Source organism: Vombatus ursinus, unplaced genomic scaffold (assembly GCF_900497805.2).
Source record: "Vombatus ursinus unplaced genomic scaffold, bare-nosed wombat genome assembly UNPS02006779.1, whole genome shotgun sequence".
Classification (NCBI taxonomy): Eukaryota; Metazoa; Chordata; class Mammalia; order Diprotodontia; family Vombatidae; genus Vombatus; species Vombatus ursinus.
In genome coordinates, this window is record NW_020946557.1 from 11,977,388 (window position 1) to 11,993,382 (window position 15,995).

General features: G+C 36.5%; 1 protein-coding gene across 2 annotated transcripts in view; it reads right to left on the reverse strand.

Moving 5' to 3' along the window:
• Positions 1-15,995, reverse strand: part of TBC1D32 (TBC1 domain family member 32) — a 232,465-nt gene that overhangs the window by 160,360 nt on the left and 56,110 nt on the right. For both annotated transcript variants that reach the window (XM_027848616.1, XM_027848617.1), the window contains exons 15-18: positions 15,220-15,362; positions 14,187-14,314; positions 7,446-7,647; positions 6,127-6,209 (exon numbers count right to left, since the gene is read on the reverse strand). In XM_027848616.1, the coding sequence (XP_027704417.1) occupies positions 6,127-6,209; positions 7,446-7,647; positions 14,187-14,314; positions 15,220-15,362 (556 nt within the window). The remainder of the gene's footprint in view (positions 1-6,126; positions 6,210-7,445; positions 7,648-14,186; positions 14,315-15,219; positions 15,363-15,995) is intronic.

A 15,995-nucleotide genomic window follows, 5' to 3' on the forward strand; every position in this document is an offset into this window, starting at 1 on the left:
AGATAGATAGATAGATAGATAGATAGATAGATAGATAGATAGATAGATAGATAGATGGATGGCACAGGGTGAGCTGAAGATGAAGGGGTCATATCTGGAGAATAAAATAAAGGGGTGAGAGAGAATTATACTGGGAGAAAGAGAAAGGGAGAGATAGAATGGGGTAAATTATCTCTCAAAAAAACAGAAAAGAAAAAGGCTCTTACAGTGGAGGGGAAACAGGGGAAGGTGAGAGGGAATGAGTGAATCTTATTGTCATAGCAATTGACTTAAGGAGGGAATAACATACACACTCAATTGGGTATGCAAATCTGTCTCACCCTACAGGAAAATAGGGAGAGAAGGGGACAAGAGAGCAGGGGAATGATAGACAGGAGGGCAGATTGGGAAAGGGGGTAATCAGAAGCAAACACTTCTGAGGAAGGACAGGATCAAAAGAAATAATATAATAATTGGGGGGGCAGGATAGGATTAAGGGAAATAGAGTTATTTTTTCACAACATGACTACTATGGAAGTGTTTTGCATAACTGCACATATATAACCTATATTGAGTTGCTTGCCTTTTCAATAAGGGTGAGTGGGGAGGGAGGAAGGGAGAAAATTTGGAACCCAAAGTTTTAAAAACACATGTTTAAAAAATGTTTTCACGTGCAACTGGGAAATAAGAAATACAGGAAATGGGGTACAGAAATCTATCCTGCCCTACAGGAAGGCAGAAGGGGAAGGCGATAAGAGAAGTGGGGGAGAGATAGAAGGGAGGGCAGACTAGGGGAAGGGATATTCAGAATGCATGCCATCTTGGGGTGGGGTGAGGGGTGAGATGGGGTGAAAATTGGAACTCAAAATCTCGTGGAAGTAAATGTTGAAAACTAAAAATAAATAAATTTTAAAAAAGAAAATAAAAACATAGAGAAAGGAGATGCAATATCCTGTACTAGGACTAGCTAATGGGCTAGTTTAATTGGAATAGCTGGAACTGTATTTTTGTATATACTCATCTGCGTATGTGCTGTTTTCTCCAGCACGCACACAATGGTGTTTAATAAATGCTTGTTGAACTGAAAAAAAAAAAGAAAGAAATTCAAATTTCAGATATTCAAAAAAAAAAAAAAAGGAGAAGAAGAATACTGCCAATAGTACAGGTAAGAATGGATAAGGCCCTAAACTAAGGTGATGATTGAGTGAATGGAGAAAAGACATACATAAGAAATATTGTAAAGGTAGAAATGACAAGATTTGGCAACAGATTGGATATGTGAGGTGCCTGAGAGTGAAGTATTGAGAATGACAGCAAGGATGGCAACTAGATGACTGCAAGAATTAAAAAAAGAAAGGAAAATAAAAATACAGCAAAACTAAACAATATAGCAAAAAAAGAATTACATAATATACAGTGTTCTAAGCCATGGATCTCATCTCTGTAAGGAAATGGCAGAAAATGACTTCACAAATATCTTATTTGGGGCCAAGCTTGGCCATCATGATTTTGCAAAATTCAGTTTTGTTTTGTTGTTGCTGTTCTTTACATATACATCGTTGTGATTATTATATTTTCCCTATTATTTGTCAATTATTTTTAAAATATTAACTCTGTCATCCTATATATCAGCTATCCATAAAAGTTTTGCCCAATCCACTTAAGTATGTCTTCTATGTAACCATTAAAGTTGTTGATTAAAGTGTTAAACTCAACAGGGGTTATATAAATAATAGCTATTTTTACTGCATTATACTTTCTTAATAAATAAATCTATCTGAGGCAAAACCAGAAGAACATGAAGAAGTACAGCCAACTAGCCCCACAACTCCTCCTCAAGAATCTAGAAAATTAACCAGGCCTTCTTCTGATTGAGAAATCAAAGGAAAAAATCACTGTGAGTAATTATCCTAGCCCAAATGGACACAATGAGACAGAGAAGTCTATAGACACAGGATAGGGTTCTATCCAGGATTATTCCATAAGGACCATTCCAGCATAACAACTAAAAATTACTAAAAGTATCTGCCAAGGCAAGAAGAAGCCTCAGAACTACATTAAGTGGATTAATCTTGTTCAAGTTGAAAGGAAAGGTGCCAAATGGAAGCTTTGTCACTGACTACTCAATTCTAGGGCACAGATACAGGGCAGAAAGAGAAGGTGATCAGTGTATGAGGGTGGCATTTCAGGGTAAGGAATGGTAGCAGGACCTAGGATAATACTGAGGAAGCACCAAGTTCAGAAGCAAGCAGCATCTGTATGACTCTGACCAAAAGAGTGAAGTGGGGACTCAGTTCCAGATTCTAATCAAGTCTGGATTCTATGGGGGATAAACATGGCAAGTATCCCATACCACAGGGAAGCCTATCACTATGAAACTGCATAGCTTAGCAGCTAAAGTCCAACAACAATCCGCTAGAATTTCAGCCAGAGGTAATTCAACAGGTGTGTTGTTCAGACATAAACTCGGGTCAAGAATTTGCAGAGCTCAGACAAGGAGGGCAAAAATCAGACTTTGCCCTGAATCAGGCCACTTTGGGAAAAAATTAAAGCTTACAGGTCTTCAGCCTGAGCTGTTCCAGAGATCGGGGAATACAACATTTAATATTCATAAGAAAGCAGAAAAATGAGCATAGGGTTGTTTTATACTAAGTTATCTGGAATACTTTTTTTTTCTGTTAAATGAAATGTATATGCATTAGAACTGCTAAAAGTACCTTTCTAGCAAAATTATACCAGAATGGTTATTGTATGAAACTCTTAAATTCACAATTTGTACATAAGAAAGCATAAAATCAGAGATGTAGATAACATAAAACCCAAGTGATAGAGCTTGTCTGTCAAGAGATCTGCAATGACCATATACGTACCTACATAAATATTGAAGAGCATGACATGAAAGGCTTAATATTTCTAATAAATAAGTCATTACTGAGTAGCCTTCAAAATATGAAGACAAAAATAAATGGAATGACTGACTCACCAGTGGGATAAATAAATTAATAAAGCTGTTCTAGCTATCTAACCTCTAAATCCATGCAACAAATAACAACCTACTCAAAGGGCTAAGTCATTTGAACTCTAATTTGTAACTTCTATAACAAATAATTTAATAAAAGGTCCACTAGGGCCTGAGAACATTGAGAATAGTAATTTTAGATGCAGTATAACCTCAGTGATTTTGCACAGATGGGAGTGGTGCACTTTCTACATTTTGGAATTGGCCAATTATCTAAAGTACGAAAATGTTGACTAAAAGAATTGGTTTGTCATGATTTTGTCACATCTCACAACAGAGGCAAGAAGGTATATATATATACACATACACACACACATATACATACATAGGATATATATACACATACACATATATACATATATATGCACACACACACACATACACACACATATATATATATATATACACACAATTTTTTTTAACCATCATATACATTTGGGACACAAATGATCAATCTTCAATTACTCAGTAATTTTCTATCTTCAAGAAACAAAAAAAAATTATACTACTTATCATAGTAATAGATTGACTATTTCAGTGTTTAAACCATTAATATTTTTCATTTCCCTACTTTAAAAAATAGCAAGAAAAACAACATTATGATCAGAAATTATTGTAGGCATTTTGTATAAAACCCTGAATAGCTCATTAAAATTAGCTCATATCTCCATTGTACTCTATGGTTTACTAAGTACTTGAATCACAAAAACCCTGGGAGGTATGTAACATAATGACTGCTATCCCATTGTATAGACAGGCAAATTGCAACTTATAAATCAATAAACAAATCAACAAACATTATGCAATCAGAAGTGATTGTCCTCAGTCACACAGCTAGTAAATGGCACAACTAAAACTCAATGAACTCAGGACTTTCATCTCAAAGGCTAGTATTGTTTCCTATACACTCATACTTCTTACAGGCATACAAAACATATATTTTAGGCAATATTTAAAGAAGGAAGAATTAACAAACTCCAAAGTGAATTGCAGAAAATTTCATCACCCCAATAACAAAGTTAATGTAAAGGATCACTTATGTTTAGGATAACTATGATGGAACACAGTTTCTTCTAATGTATTGGAAATTTTACAATTTCAACAGTCAAGGAACAGGAACTAAGACCATAAATTACAGGGAAGTTCCTTACATCAATGAAAACCTCTTGATCACACTCTTCCCACCCCCCCCCCCCCCCCCCCCAAAAAAGGAATATTTAGAAAATTTAAAAAGGGAATTTCTTGATTTTAATTGCTAACTGAATTTAATTGCTAATTGAAGTTTTTTGGAGGGCAGTCTGTTGGTGACCTGGGCTCTTTTGCCAATTCTAACTTTGTCACTGGACTGGAAGGCTTCAAAGTACCAGTTTCAATGGAAGAAAAACATATCAAAATGGATTTTGCACACTGAAAGTACCTTTGACTCCTGTGGCCTTTCTCTCTAATTGCCTGGTTCCTCCTAGAACATCCATTTTAAGAAGCTAGTCCAGACCAGCCATGTCTTCATTTTTCTCCAGGCTGCATTACTGACTACTACTATCATTTTCTCCCAGTGCTCCATCCACTGCACCACCTACCTGCCCTTAGACAATCTGGAGGCAGGCTGGCTAGGGCTTTAAATGGTGAGCATAAGAGTTTATATTTTATCTTAGAGGCAATAGGAAGCAAGCCACTGAAACTGATTGATTCCACAAGGGTCATATGGTCCAATCTGTGCTTAAAAAAAATTACTTTGGTAGCAGTGTGTAGGATGGACTGGAGTGGTAAGATATTTGAGGCAATTATTATTATTATTATTATTGCAATTATTATTGAGGCAATTATTGTTGCAATAATCTAGATGAAAGAGGATGGGGGTCTGAAATAAGTTGGCAGCTGCTGTGAGAACAGAGAATAGGCAGGATGTAAGAGACATTGTGAAAACAGAAACATTAAGATCTTACAAATGATTTGATATGTGGGGTAAGGAAGAGTGAGAGTGAAAGATAACACTGACATCATGAACCTGAGACACTGGAAGGATGGTAGCACCTTTAATTAAAATAGGGACATTTGGAAAAGGGGACTGTTCTGGGGAAAAGATAATGAATTCAAAGAATCTTGGAAAAACCTAAATGAATTTATGTATTGTCATATGAGGTCATCACACTATTTTTAACTTTTTCTATGTTACAAGGGAGGATTCAATTCCAGTTTGTGGGATGTGTGTGTGTGTGTGACAGAGTGACAGACACGTGGTAGGAGGTAGGGGAGAGAGGGAGACACTTCCAGAGGTAACAAAAAAGACCTCAACAAAATGTATTTTAAAAATTAAAATTATGAATATGAATAATTAAAATAGACATGAGAAGAAACACAAGAAGTAATTCAGAGAGGAAACCCAAAAATATGCACAGTAACTATGTCTATGAAAATTATATCAACAATAACCAACTGATTAAAGTTCTAGTGAAAATGCATTTGGTTAAAATCCACAGAAATAAGTTTGGAATGGGTTTTGTTCAGTCGTTTCAGTCGTGTCTGACTCTGTGACCCCATTTTGAGGTTTTCTTGGCAAAGATGCTGGAGTGATTTGCCATTTTCTTCTCCAGCTCATTTTTCAGATGAGGAACTGAGGCAAACAGGGTTAAGTTACCTTCCCAGGGTCACACAGCAAGTAGCTGTCCGAGGCCAGATTTGAACTTAGGAAGATGAATCTTTCTAACCGTAGGCCTGGTACTCTAGCTACTTCACCACCTTTAGAACAGGTTATGTAAACAAATTTTGTTATGACAGATATATGCTTTCTTCATTTTGTTTTTTTTTTAAATCTCAAAATAATTGAAGTTTGTTCTTATTTTTCCTATTTTCCTATCTTGTGTGTATACTTGCTGATTAAAGTTAAAATAAAATTTATTCCAGAAAAAATTGTTTTATCTATTCTATTTCAATTTTGGGGAAATCACTAACTTTTCTACAAACAGCAAAGTACATTCAGTTTCCTAAGCTAACAAAGCTAAACCAAATGTTCTGATGAAATGCACATTTTCTTCTCTTTATAAAGTCTTGATGGTAGAATGCTATTATCTGCTTATTTTTAATCAATATATGAAATATAAACACATATGAGAATAGTCTGTAATACTTACATGTTCTGAGACTCCTGGCTTACTGAGGAAATAGAATCAGAACCTTCTACAGGAGTAGGAATTCTTTCTGAAAGCAAGCTGGTCTATAAGGTAAAATTTTATATTAATTACAAATGCTATTACTAATATGCATTGCTCAAAAGCGCTTTTATTATGAATAAAAATATTTATAATCTCTCCTGAACTCATGTTTTTCAAGTAATTTGTTTACTATGTAGATCCCCTTGCAAAGTACTCTACAAACTACAAAACCAAAGAATTTAATAAAGAACTTATCAGCAAGGATTAGACAACAAAGGATGACCACTGTGGGGTTGTGACATGTATCAGGATATGGGTGGAAAAAAAAACAATAGCATATAATGAATGAACTTCACTATATAGTCAGATCTCAAATATTCTAACATTAGCAAGGAATTATTTGGAATGCACTGAAAATCATTTATTGGAATATGTACCCATATGTAAGGGTATGATTCCTCATACAGACAGAGGGAAAGGAAGGAAGGAGGGAAGGAGAGATGGAGGAACAAAGGAAAGGCGAAGGAAAGAAGGAAGGAAGGAAGGAAAGAAGGAAGGAAGGAAAGAATGTAGGAAGGAAGGAAGGAAAGCGTGAGCATTGCCCAAATGAAACTGGCCAGTAAAGAGCACCAATGACATCAGGAGGGTGATGTCTTTACTTGCAAGTGAATTGGATTTAAGTGAGCCTGGGCGGTGCAAAGTCATTAGCCTCACTCTCTCCTTCAATTGTTTCTGTTTTGGCCAGAAATCCTGAGAGTCTTCCCATGCCAGTTTGATTTTTGTTTCTTTCTTTCTTTTTTTTTTTTTTTTGAGTAGGCAAACTAGCCCATTTTTTACCTCATTTCTTACCCAGCCTTAAATCAATGAATGGGTGGCTGCCTCAGACAAATAGAGATCTGGGAAAGACCTTGGGTTAAAAAGGCCAAGGTCTACCCACTCCATCTGAGGCCATCTCCAGACGTCCTGAGCTATGTCTTGCCACTGGACTCAAATGACTCTGGAAGAGACAGTAAGGCTGATAATTCTGTACAGCACTGCCTCACTTAAATCCAATTCACTTGCAAGTCATGCTATCCCCCTCTTGATGTCATTGGTCCTCTTTTAGAACAAAGGACAAACAACAACACCTGTATTATATAAATCTCCCCCATCACAAATACTCATCCTAAAAAAGAAACTGATAAAAATGCTCAATACAACAAAATACATTATGGAAAAAGTAATACTAAATATACTTGAAATATAGATTTGGTCAAAGTTTCTACAAATTCTAAAACAAAAAAATAGCTATCAGTTACCTTTTTCCATGCCTTAGCAATAGAGTCATGCAAGTTATAAGGAATTAACACCTGAAGACCTTCACAGGTGCTATACATCTGGCGGCATACTGAAATGAAAGCTCCTTTAACCAGAGGCAACATCTCAGATCCAGAAAACACAGAAATATCCTCATCAAGAAGCTTCTTTGAAAACTGGGCAATTAAATGAGCACCTGTGGGGCTAGAAGAGAACACCATGAATCCTGACTCTCCATTCTGAATTTCTGAACCATTTTCAGAATACCAAAAATCTAACCTAGTACTGTTTCCCTAACCCTATTCTGTCCTTCCTCAGGACTCTTCATATTACTGCTCCTGCCCTATCTGTATGGCAGTGACTTCTGAAGCATCAGAAGCAGGGTACAGGGGAAATTCAAGGAGAATTGATAGGAAGGAGATTAAAAATGTGGTCATACCTAAATATGCTTCATTTGGGGACAGAACTCTATTCCTGAGTTCCCTTTACTCAGTACTTAACCACATTTATGGTACTTAGTTTTCCAGTACAAGAATCAGAATTAGGGTTACAGTTAGAAATGGCTCTCCTCTACTTCACTGTTGTTTTGTTGTTGTTGTTCAGTCATGTCCAACACTTCCATGACCCCAGTGAGGTTTTCTTGGCAAAGATACTGGAGTGGTTTACCATTTCCTTCTCCAGCTCATTTTACACATGAGGAAACTGAGGCAAACGGGTTTAAGTGAATTTCTCAAGGTTACATAACTAGTGTCTGGGGCCAGATTTGAACTTAGGAAGATGAGTCTTCTTGAACTGAGACCCAGTATTCTATCCACTGTGCCACCTGCTGCCCCTCCTCTCCTTCATAGAATGGTTTCAATCTCATCCTCTCCTGTCTTCTCTAGCAGATTATTGCCCCCTCAATCATTCAGCCCCATTTTCTCATATCCAGTGTCTTCCTACCTAATGATTCATTCTCTGAAGTCTATAAACATGCCTAGGTCTTTTTCATCCTTGTGGGGGGGGGGAATCCTAATTTGACCCCACCACCCCCTCAAACTATTATTCTATACCTCTCCTCTCTTTCACAGCCAAACTCCTAGGAGAAGAAAAAAAGGATGCTTATATTCCTTGCTTCTGTTTCCTCTCCTTTTACTCACTTCTCAGCCCCTTATAATGACCCCATCATTCAACTGAACTATTCTTTCCAAGGTGCCTTTTCTCAGTCCTCACCCTTCTTGACCTCTCTGCAGCATCTGATACTGCTGGCTACACTCTACTCCTATGTACTGCCACCAATCTGGATTTTCATGACACTCTTTGTTCTTGGTTCTCCTGTCTTCATTGCTCCTTCTCAGTATGTTTTGCTTGATCATCATATATGTTGGGTCCTGTAGATAAAGCTGTACTTAGAAACAGGTTCTTTCCTGAACGCTGTTCACTTACTATACTCTCCCAGTTACCTGACCAAGACCAATGGGTTCAATTACTATCTCTATACAGATGAATTATTTTAGACTCCATCTTCTGAGTTCCATCCTACATTACCAACTGCCTTTCAAACATTTCAAATATACTATAGGCATCTCAAACTCAGATCAATGAACATAAAAATAATTTCTTTCCACCAAATGCTGAGCTTCCATATTTCAGTTGAGAGCACAACAATCTTCCAGTCAGCAGGGTTACAAAGTTGGGATCATCTTCAACTCCTGACTTTCCTTCACTTCATTTATTCAATCAGTTGTTATTTTTGTTTCATCTCCCACAACATATCTCATATCTGTCCCCTCCTCCTCAATCACATGACCACCACCCTGGGTCAGACACTCAATACTTATCAACTAGACTATGATAATAGCCCCTAATTGGTCTTCCTGCTAAGTCTTTCCTCTTTCTAATTCATCTAACAAACAGATGAAGACACTGAAGACATTTATAACCTGCCAGTCTTATGACATGCTCTTGATGAAACAACCTCACTTCTTGTTATTCCTCCCTCACATCATTAAATTGACTGTATCTGAGACATTGCATCAGCTATTCCTCAAGCTTGGAAGACACCTCCTCCTCACTTCTGCCTTTTCGCTTCTTTCAGAACACAGCACAAATGCTGCCTCCTACAGAAGGCCTTTCCTAAACCCTTCCTCACCCCCCTCACTGCAATACCTTCCTACTGAAGTCATTTTGCATTTATTCTTCTTGTAAATGCATACATACTGCTCCTCCCACTAGAATATGAGCTCCTTGAGAGCAGAAGATACTTTATTTTTGTCTTTATGTGACTAAAGCACTAAGATGACAGATGAGAAAGCAGAGGGTTCGCTGCTACCCTCACAATGTTGGGAGACAGTGAGGATGGTTCCCATCATGAAGGCTGGTACCCTGGGGTGAATTTTTGGAGAAAATGACGAAAATTACATTGGACGGGCCATCATGTACAGGTTGCTATCCACTGGTTGCTATTTTTAGAAGGAACTCCCACACTGATAAAGTGATAGATCCATTTGAGTGTTTGATTATTTTCAGAAATTTTCACAGTTACTGGCACAAAGGCACCTAATAAATGATTATTTATTGAGTGACTGATAGGGTTATTTCCAAAAAGAGCAACTTAGTACTCAGTAGAAACTATACAAACATTTCAGAGGTCCCCAGGCCAGGGTAAGCCCACTTTTTGCAGTTAATCCCACGATCATAACAACACTCAAGCTTGCCCCCATACACCACTTGGCAAGGCCTTGCTTAGAGCTCTTCTGAAAATTATCAGGTGGGCTATGGGTGGTCAATAACCTTTGTCAGCCATGGCATAGTTGGTAAATTTTTTTTTTTTCATGATAACACTTAATAGTATAACTTTTTTTTTAAATGATGCCAATACGGTGGAGCAAGATGGCAGAGAGACGCCAGGAAGTTGCCTGAGCTCACCCCAGTTTCCCTAGGAAACAATGTTAAATCAAGCCTCTAAATGGATTCTGGAGTGACAGAACCTACCAAAAAAAAAAAAGTAAAACAATTGTCTAGCTTAAGATAACTTAGAAGGACTTTAAGAAAGGTCTGTCTCACTTGGGTAAAAGGGAAGCACAGCCCAGTGCAGATGGTGCAGGAGGCTTTCGGTCACAGCACAGATCAGCAACCAAGGCCCCTCAGTCCTGGCTCAGTGGGCTAATGGAACAGCAGGCCAGCTGTGAGGCCTCCAGCTCCAGTTCTGCAGGCAAATTGCCAGTCCTGGAAGCCTAGCACAACAGGCGTGACTACGTGGGGCCACCCAAGCACAGCAGGCAGGCTGCCAGCATCTGAAGCCCTGGTACGGAAAGCCAGTGATCAGGCCACTGGCCCCCAGCACAAGAAGCATGGGACAGTGCTCCCTGTGCCCCAGAGATCAACTTTAAAAAATGAGCAAAAAAAACAAAAAGAGCCCGGACCATAGAAATCTACTATGGTGAAATGGAAGATCAAAACACAAACTTAGAAGAGGACAACAATGTCAAAATGCCTACACGTGAACCCTCAAAAAGGAATATGAATTGGTCTCAAGCCCAAAAAGTCCTCTTGGAAAAGCTCAAAAAAGATTTTAAAAATCAAGGAGAAGTAGAAGAAAATGGGAAAGAAATGAGAGTTATGCAGGAGAATTATGAAAAAAATTCAACAGCTTGGAAAAAGAAGCACAAAAATTGACTGAAGAAAACAACTCCTTAAAAATAGAATTGGCCAAATGGAAAAAAAAAATCCACTGAAGAAAACAACTCTTCTAAAAGTAGAATTGGCCAAATAGAAAAGGTACAAAAGCTAACTAAAGAAAATAATTCCTTAAAAATTAGAATTGCTCAAGTGGAAGCTAATGACTCTATGAGACATCAAGGATTAGTCAAACAAAATCAAAAGAATGAAACGATAGAAGAAAATATAAAATACCTCACTGGAAAAACAACTGATTGGGAAAATATATCCAGGAGAGATAATTTAAGTATTATTAGGCTATCTGAAAGCCATGATCAAAAAAAAGAACCAAAAAATTATCAAGGAAAACTGCCCTGATATCCTAGAACCGGAGGGTAAAACAGTCATTGAAAGAATCCTCTGGGGGCAGCTAGGTGGTACAGTGGATAGAGCATCAGCCCTGAAGTCAGGAGGACCTGAGTTCAAATCTGGCCTCAGACCAAACACTTGACACTTACTAGCTGTGTGACCTTGGGCAAGTCACTTAACCCCAACTGCCTTACCAAAAAAAAAAAAAAAAAGAATCCTCTGATCAGCTCTTGAAAGAGATCTCAAAATGAAAATTCAAAGGAATATTGTAGCCAAATTCCAGAATTATCAGGTCAAGGAAAAATACTGTAAGCAGCCAGAAAGAAACTATTCAAATATCAAGGAGCCATAGTCACAATTACACGGGACTTAGCAGCTTCTACATTAAAGGATCAGAGGCCTTGGAATATGATATTCCAGGAAGGCAAAGGAGCTTGGATCACAACCAAGAATCAACTATCTAGCAAAACTGAGCATAATCTTCTAGGGGAAAAGATGGACATTCAATGAAATAGGGGACGTTCAAACTTTCCTGATGAAAAGACCAGGGCTGAACAGAAAATTCGGTCTTCAAATACAAGACTCAAGAGAAGCATGAAAAGGTAAACAGGAAAGAAAAAAATGTTATTCAATAAGATTAAACTGTTTACATCCTGACACAGGAAGATGATACACTTGTAACTCTTGAGAACTGTATCTCTATTATGGCAGTTAGAATACATAGAAAGACGGTGTGAGTATAAGTATACAGATGATATAAAAAAAAATAAGGGGTGGGAAAAAAGGATTATACTAGATGAATAGGAAAGAAAGAGACAGAATAGGGTAAATTACATCACATGAAGAGGCACTCCACTGTAGGAGAGGGAAAGAAAGGAGGGGGTCAGCATAGTTTGAAACTTACTCTTATTGGATTTGGCTCAAAGAGGGAATAACATACATACCTAGTTGGGTATAGAAATTTATCTTACCCTACAGGGAAGTAGGAGGGGAAAGAAAAAAGGAAAGGCAAGGCAGGGCTGACAGAAGGGAGGGCAGACTGAAGGGAATGGTAGTCAGAACCAAAACACTGGTCAGGAGGGAAAGGGTGAAAGGAGAGAGAAAAGTAGGGGGAAAATAGGATGAAAAGAAATACACAGTTAGTCATCATAACTGTGAATGTTAATGGGATGAACTTTCCCATAAAATGGAAGTGGATAGCACAGTGGATTAAAAACCAGAATCTTACAAAATTTTGTTTACAAGAAACATATGTGAAGCAGAGAGATACACACAGGGTAAAGGTAAGGGGCTGGAGCAGAATATATTATCCTTCAGTTGAAGTAAAAAGAGAAGGGGTAACAATCCTGATTTCAGACAAACCAAAAACAAAAAAAGGTCTAATTAAAAGAGATAAAAGAAACTATATCCTGCTAAAAGGTACCACAGACAATGAAGTAATATTGATACTAAACACATATGCACCAAATGGTTATAGCATCCAAATTTCTAAAGAAGTTAAATAAGTTATATAGTAGGCAACAGTAAAACTATTCTAGTAGGGGACCTCAACCTCACCTTCTATAACCACAAAATAGAAATGAAAGAAGTTAAAGAGGTGAATAGAATTTTAAGTAAGGAGGTGAATAGAATTTTCAGTTAGATAGACCTCTTGAGAAAAATGAATGGGGATAGAAAGGAATATACCTTTTTTCAGCAGTACATGGCACCTACAGAAAAACTGACCATGTATTAGGGCATAAAAACCTCACAATTAAATGCAGAAAGGCAGAAATATTAAATGCATCCTTTTCAGATCATGATGCATTAAAAATTACATGGAATAATGGGCCGTAGAAAGATAGACTAAAAATTAATTGGAAACTAAATAATCTAATCCTAAAGAATTAGTGGAACTAACAACAAATCATGAAAACATTAATAATTTCATTAAAGAGAATGACAACAATAAGACAATATACCAAAACTGAGGAGATGCAGCGAAAGCAGTTTTTAGGGGAAATTTTGTATCTCTAAATGCTTACATGAATAAAACAGAAAAAGAGGAGATTAATGAATTTGGCATGCAACTAAAAAAGTGAGAAACAGAACAAATTAAAAATCCCTAATTAAATACCAAATTAGAAATTCTGAAAATCAAATGAGAGGTTAATAAAACTGAAAGTAAGAAAACTATTGAACTATTGAAATAAAACTAAGAGTTGGTTTTATGAAAAAATAATAATAAAATATATGAACTGATACTGAGTAAAGTGAGTAGAACCAAGAAAATATTGTACACAGTAACAGCAACATTGTGCAATGATCAACAATGATCCAAGGCAATTTCAAAAGACTCAAGATGGCAAACGCTTTCAACATCCAGAGAAAGAACTATGGAGTCTGAATACAGATCAAAGCATACTATTTTCACTTTTTTTATTTTTTTTCTTTCTCATGGCTTTTCTCTTTTGTTCTGATTTTTCTTTCACAACATGACTAATGTGGAAATATTTTTAACATGATTGTACATGTATAACTTATATCAGATTACTTGATATCTTGGGGAGGTAGTGGGAGGAAGAGAGGGAGGGTGAAAAATTTGGAACTCAAAATCTTGTAAAAATGACTGCTGAAAACTATCTTTACATTTAACTGGAAAAAATAAAATACTATTAGGTGCAAAAAATAAAACGATATCAATAGAAATAAAAATACAACACAAGATGGAAAATCACAAAGAGGTAAATACTTACTTTTCATCCTTAGAAGAGTTCATATTTTCTCCATAAAGAAGTAAAAAAAGACCTTCTCTCACAGAAGCAATTCTTGCCAAAACATCAGCTATATGAATTAAAGCTGTTTCAGAACAATTTGGAGCAGCCTATGTATAGATATATATTTTAAAAGAATAAAGTGAATTATACTACTTCCTTCATGCTAATGATTCACTCAACCCATATATATTAAAGTGGCAGGGACAAAGTCATATCTACATGATGATAAAAGGAATTTAGTTTTGGTTTCTATAGATCACCATAAAGACTGGACAAAATTTAAGAGTAAACCATAATCTATTGCCAAAACAGGACCAATCAGCTTAAAGGCAAAAATATCTCTTTTTCAATCCAAACTAGTTAATTATTATTTATTAAACCAGATATTACATGTCCCATTCATGAGGCTAGAAACCATTTCATGATTTCTCTTATTCTTCTTGCTCTTCCATGCATTAGTTGCCAACCAGTCTCACTTGTCTGTGATATCTTTGATCCAACCCTTCTTTGGAACTCTTCTGTGTATATTCTTTAAATGCTTCAGTAGAAATCTTTTCTTTCTTCTTTTTTGTTTTTTGAGTTTTTTGCTATTATTAGGCTCCTTCTATACCCATTCCATGGGTATCATCCTAATTGAATGTTGTTTTTTTTAATTTTCACAAATCATCAGCCTACCTAAGACTGATCAAAATAAAAAGCTGAAACACTTAAAATGTTCTATGTAATTTTTCATGCCACCTTGTTATAGCTAGTTATACACTAGCATAACTCATAACTACCATAACTGATACATACACTAGCATAACTGAAAACCTCCTGCATAAGCTGATACTTATGTACTATGATTAAGAACTCTATTAGCATAAAATATTTCATGCTGGGAAACAAATGAATAACAGAATGATATTTCAAATATACCGCATTACAAAATAAAGTCCTTACTAAATGTCCTCACCAATTCCCAACAGGGTATCAACAGGTCTTCTGACTGCATTTAGTAAAGCATACTAACCTCGGTTTCTTTCATTAAATTATGAATAGGTTCAAGAAATGCATCTATCACCGGGCTCTTAAATAAACACTCAGTTGCACACTCTTTTTGATCACACATTATCCATAGTACTTCAGTCACCAAACTTGCTGGAGAATAGTCCTCTGATGGATAAAATATAATAGTATTCTGTGAGATGTAATTCAAGAAATTATATAATTAACAAGTCTTAAAGATCTGTTTTAAAATTTTTGGTGTTGAAGATACAAAAAGCAAACAATACAGGATATTCCAAAAATCTTAATGAAGCTCATTATACTTAGTACAAGTTACTGCACTAAGACTTTTGGAACACCCTGGATATATTCCCTACCTTCAAGTAAATGGGGGGAAAAAAAAGCTCAACTTTTTTTTCTTGTTCAGTCATTTTTCAGTCAAGTCAGACTCTTCATGACCCCACTGGGGGTTTTCAGGGCAAAAACAGTGGAATGGTTTGCCATTTTCTTCTTTAGCTCATTTTACAGATAAGGAAACAGAGGCAAATGGGGTAAGTGACTTGCCCAGAGTCACACAGCTAGTAAGTGTCTAAAACCATATTTGAACTCAGGAAGATGAGTCTTCCTGACTCCAGGCCCATCACTCTATCCATTATGTCACCTAGGTGCTTATTCACTACTTTAATAATAGCCTGCATTTGCATAATGCTTAAGGTCTACAGAATGCTTTACAAATATTATAGTCTTACAACAACCTTGGGAGATAAATACTTTCATTATTCCTATTTTACAGTTGAAAGA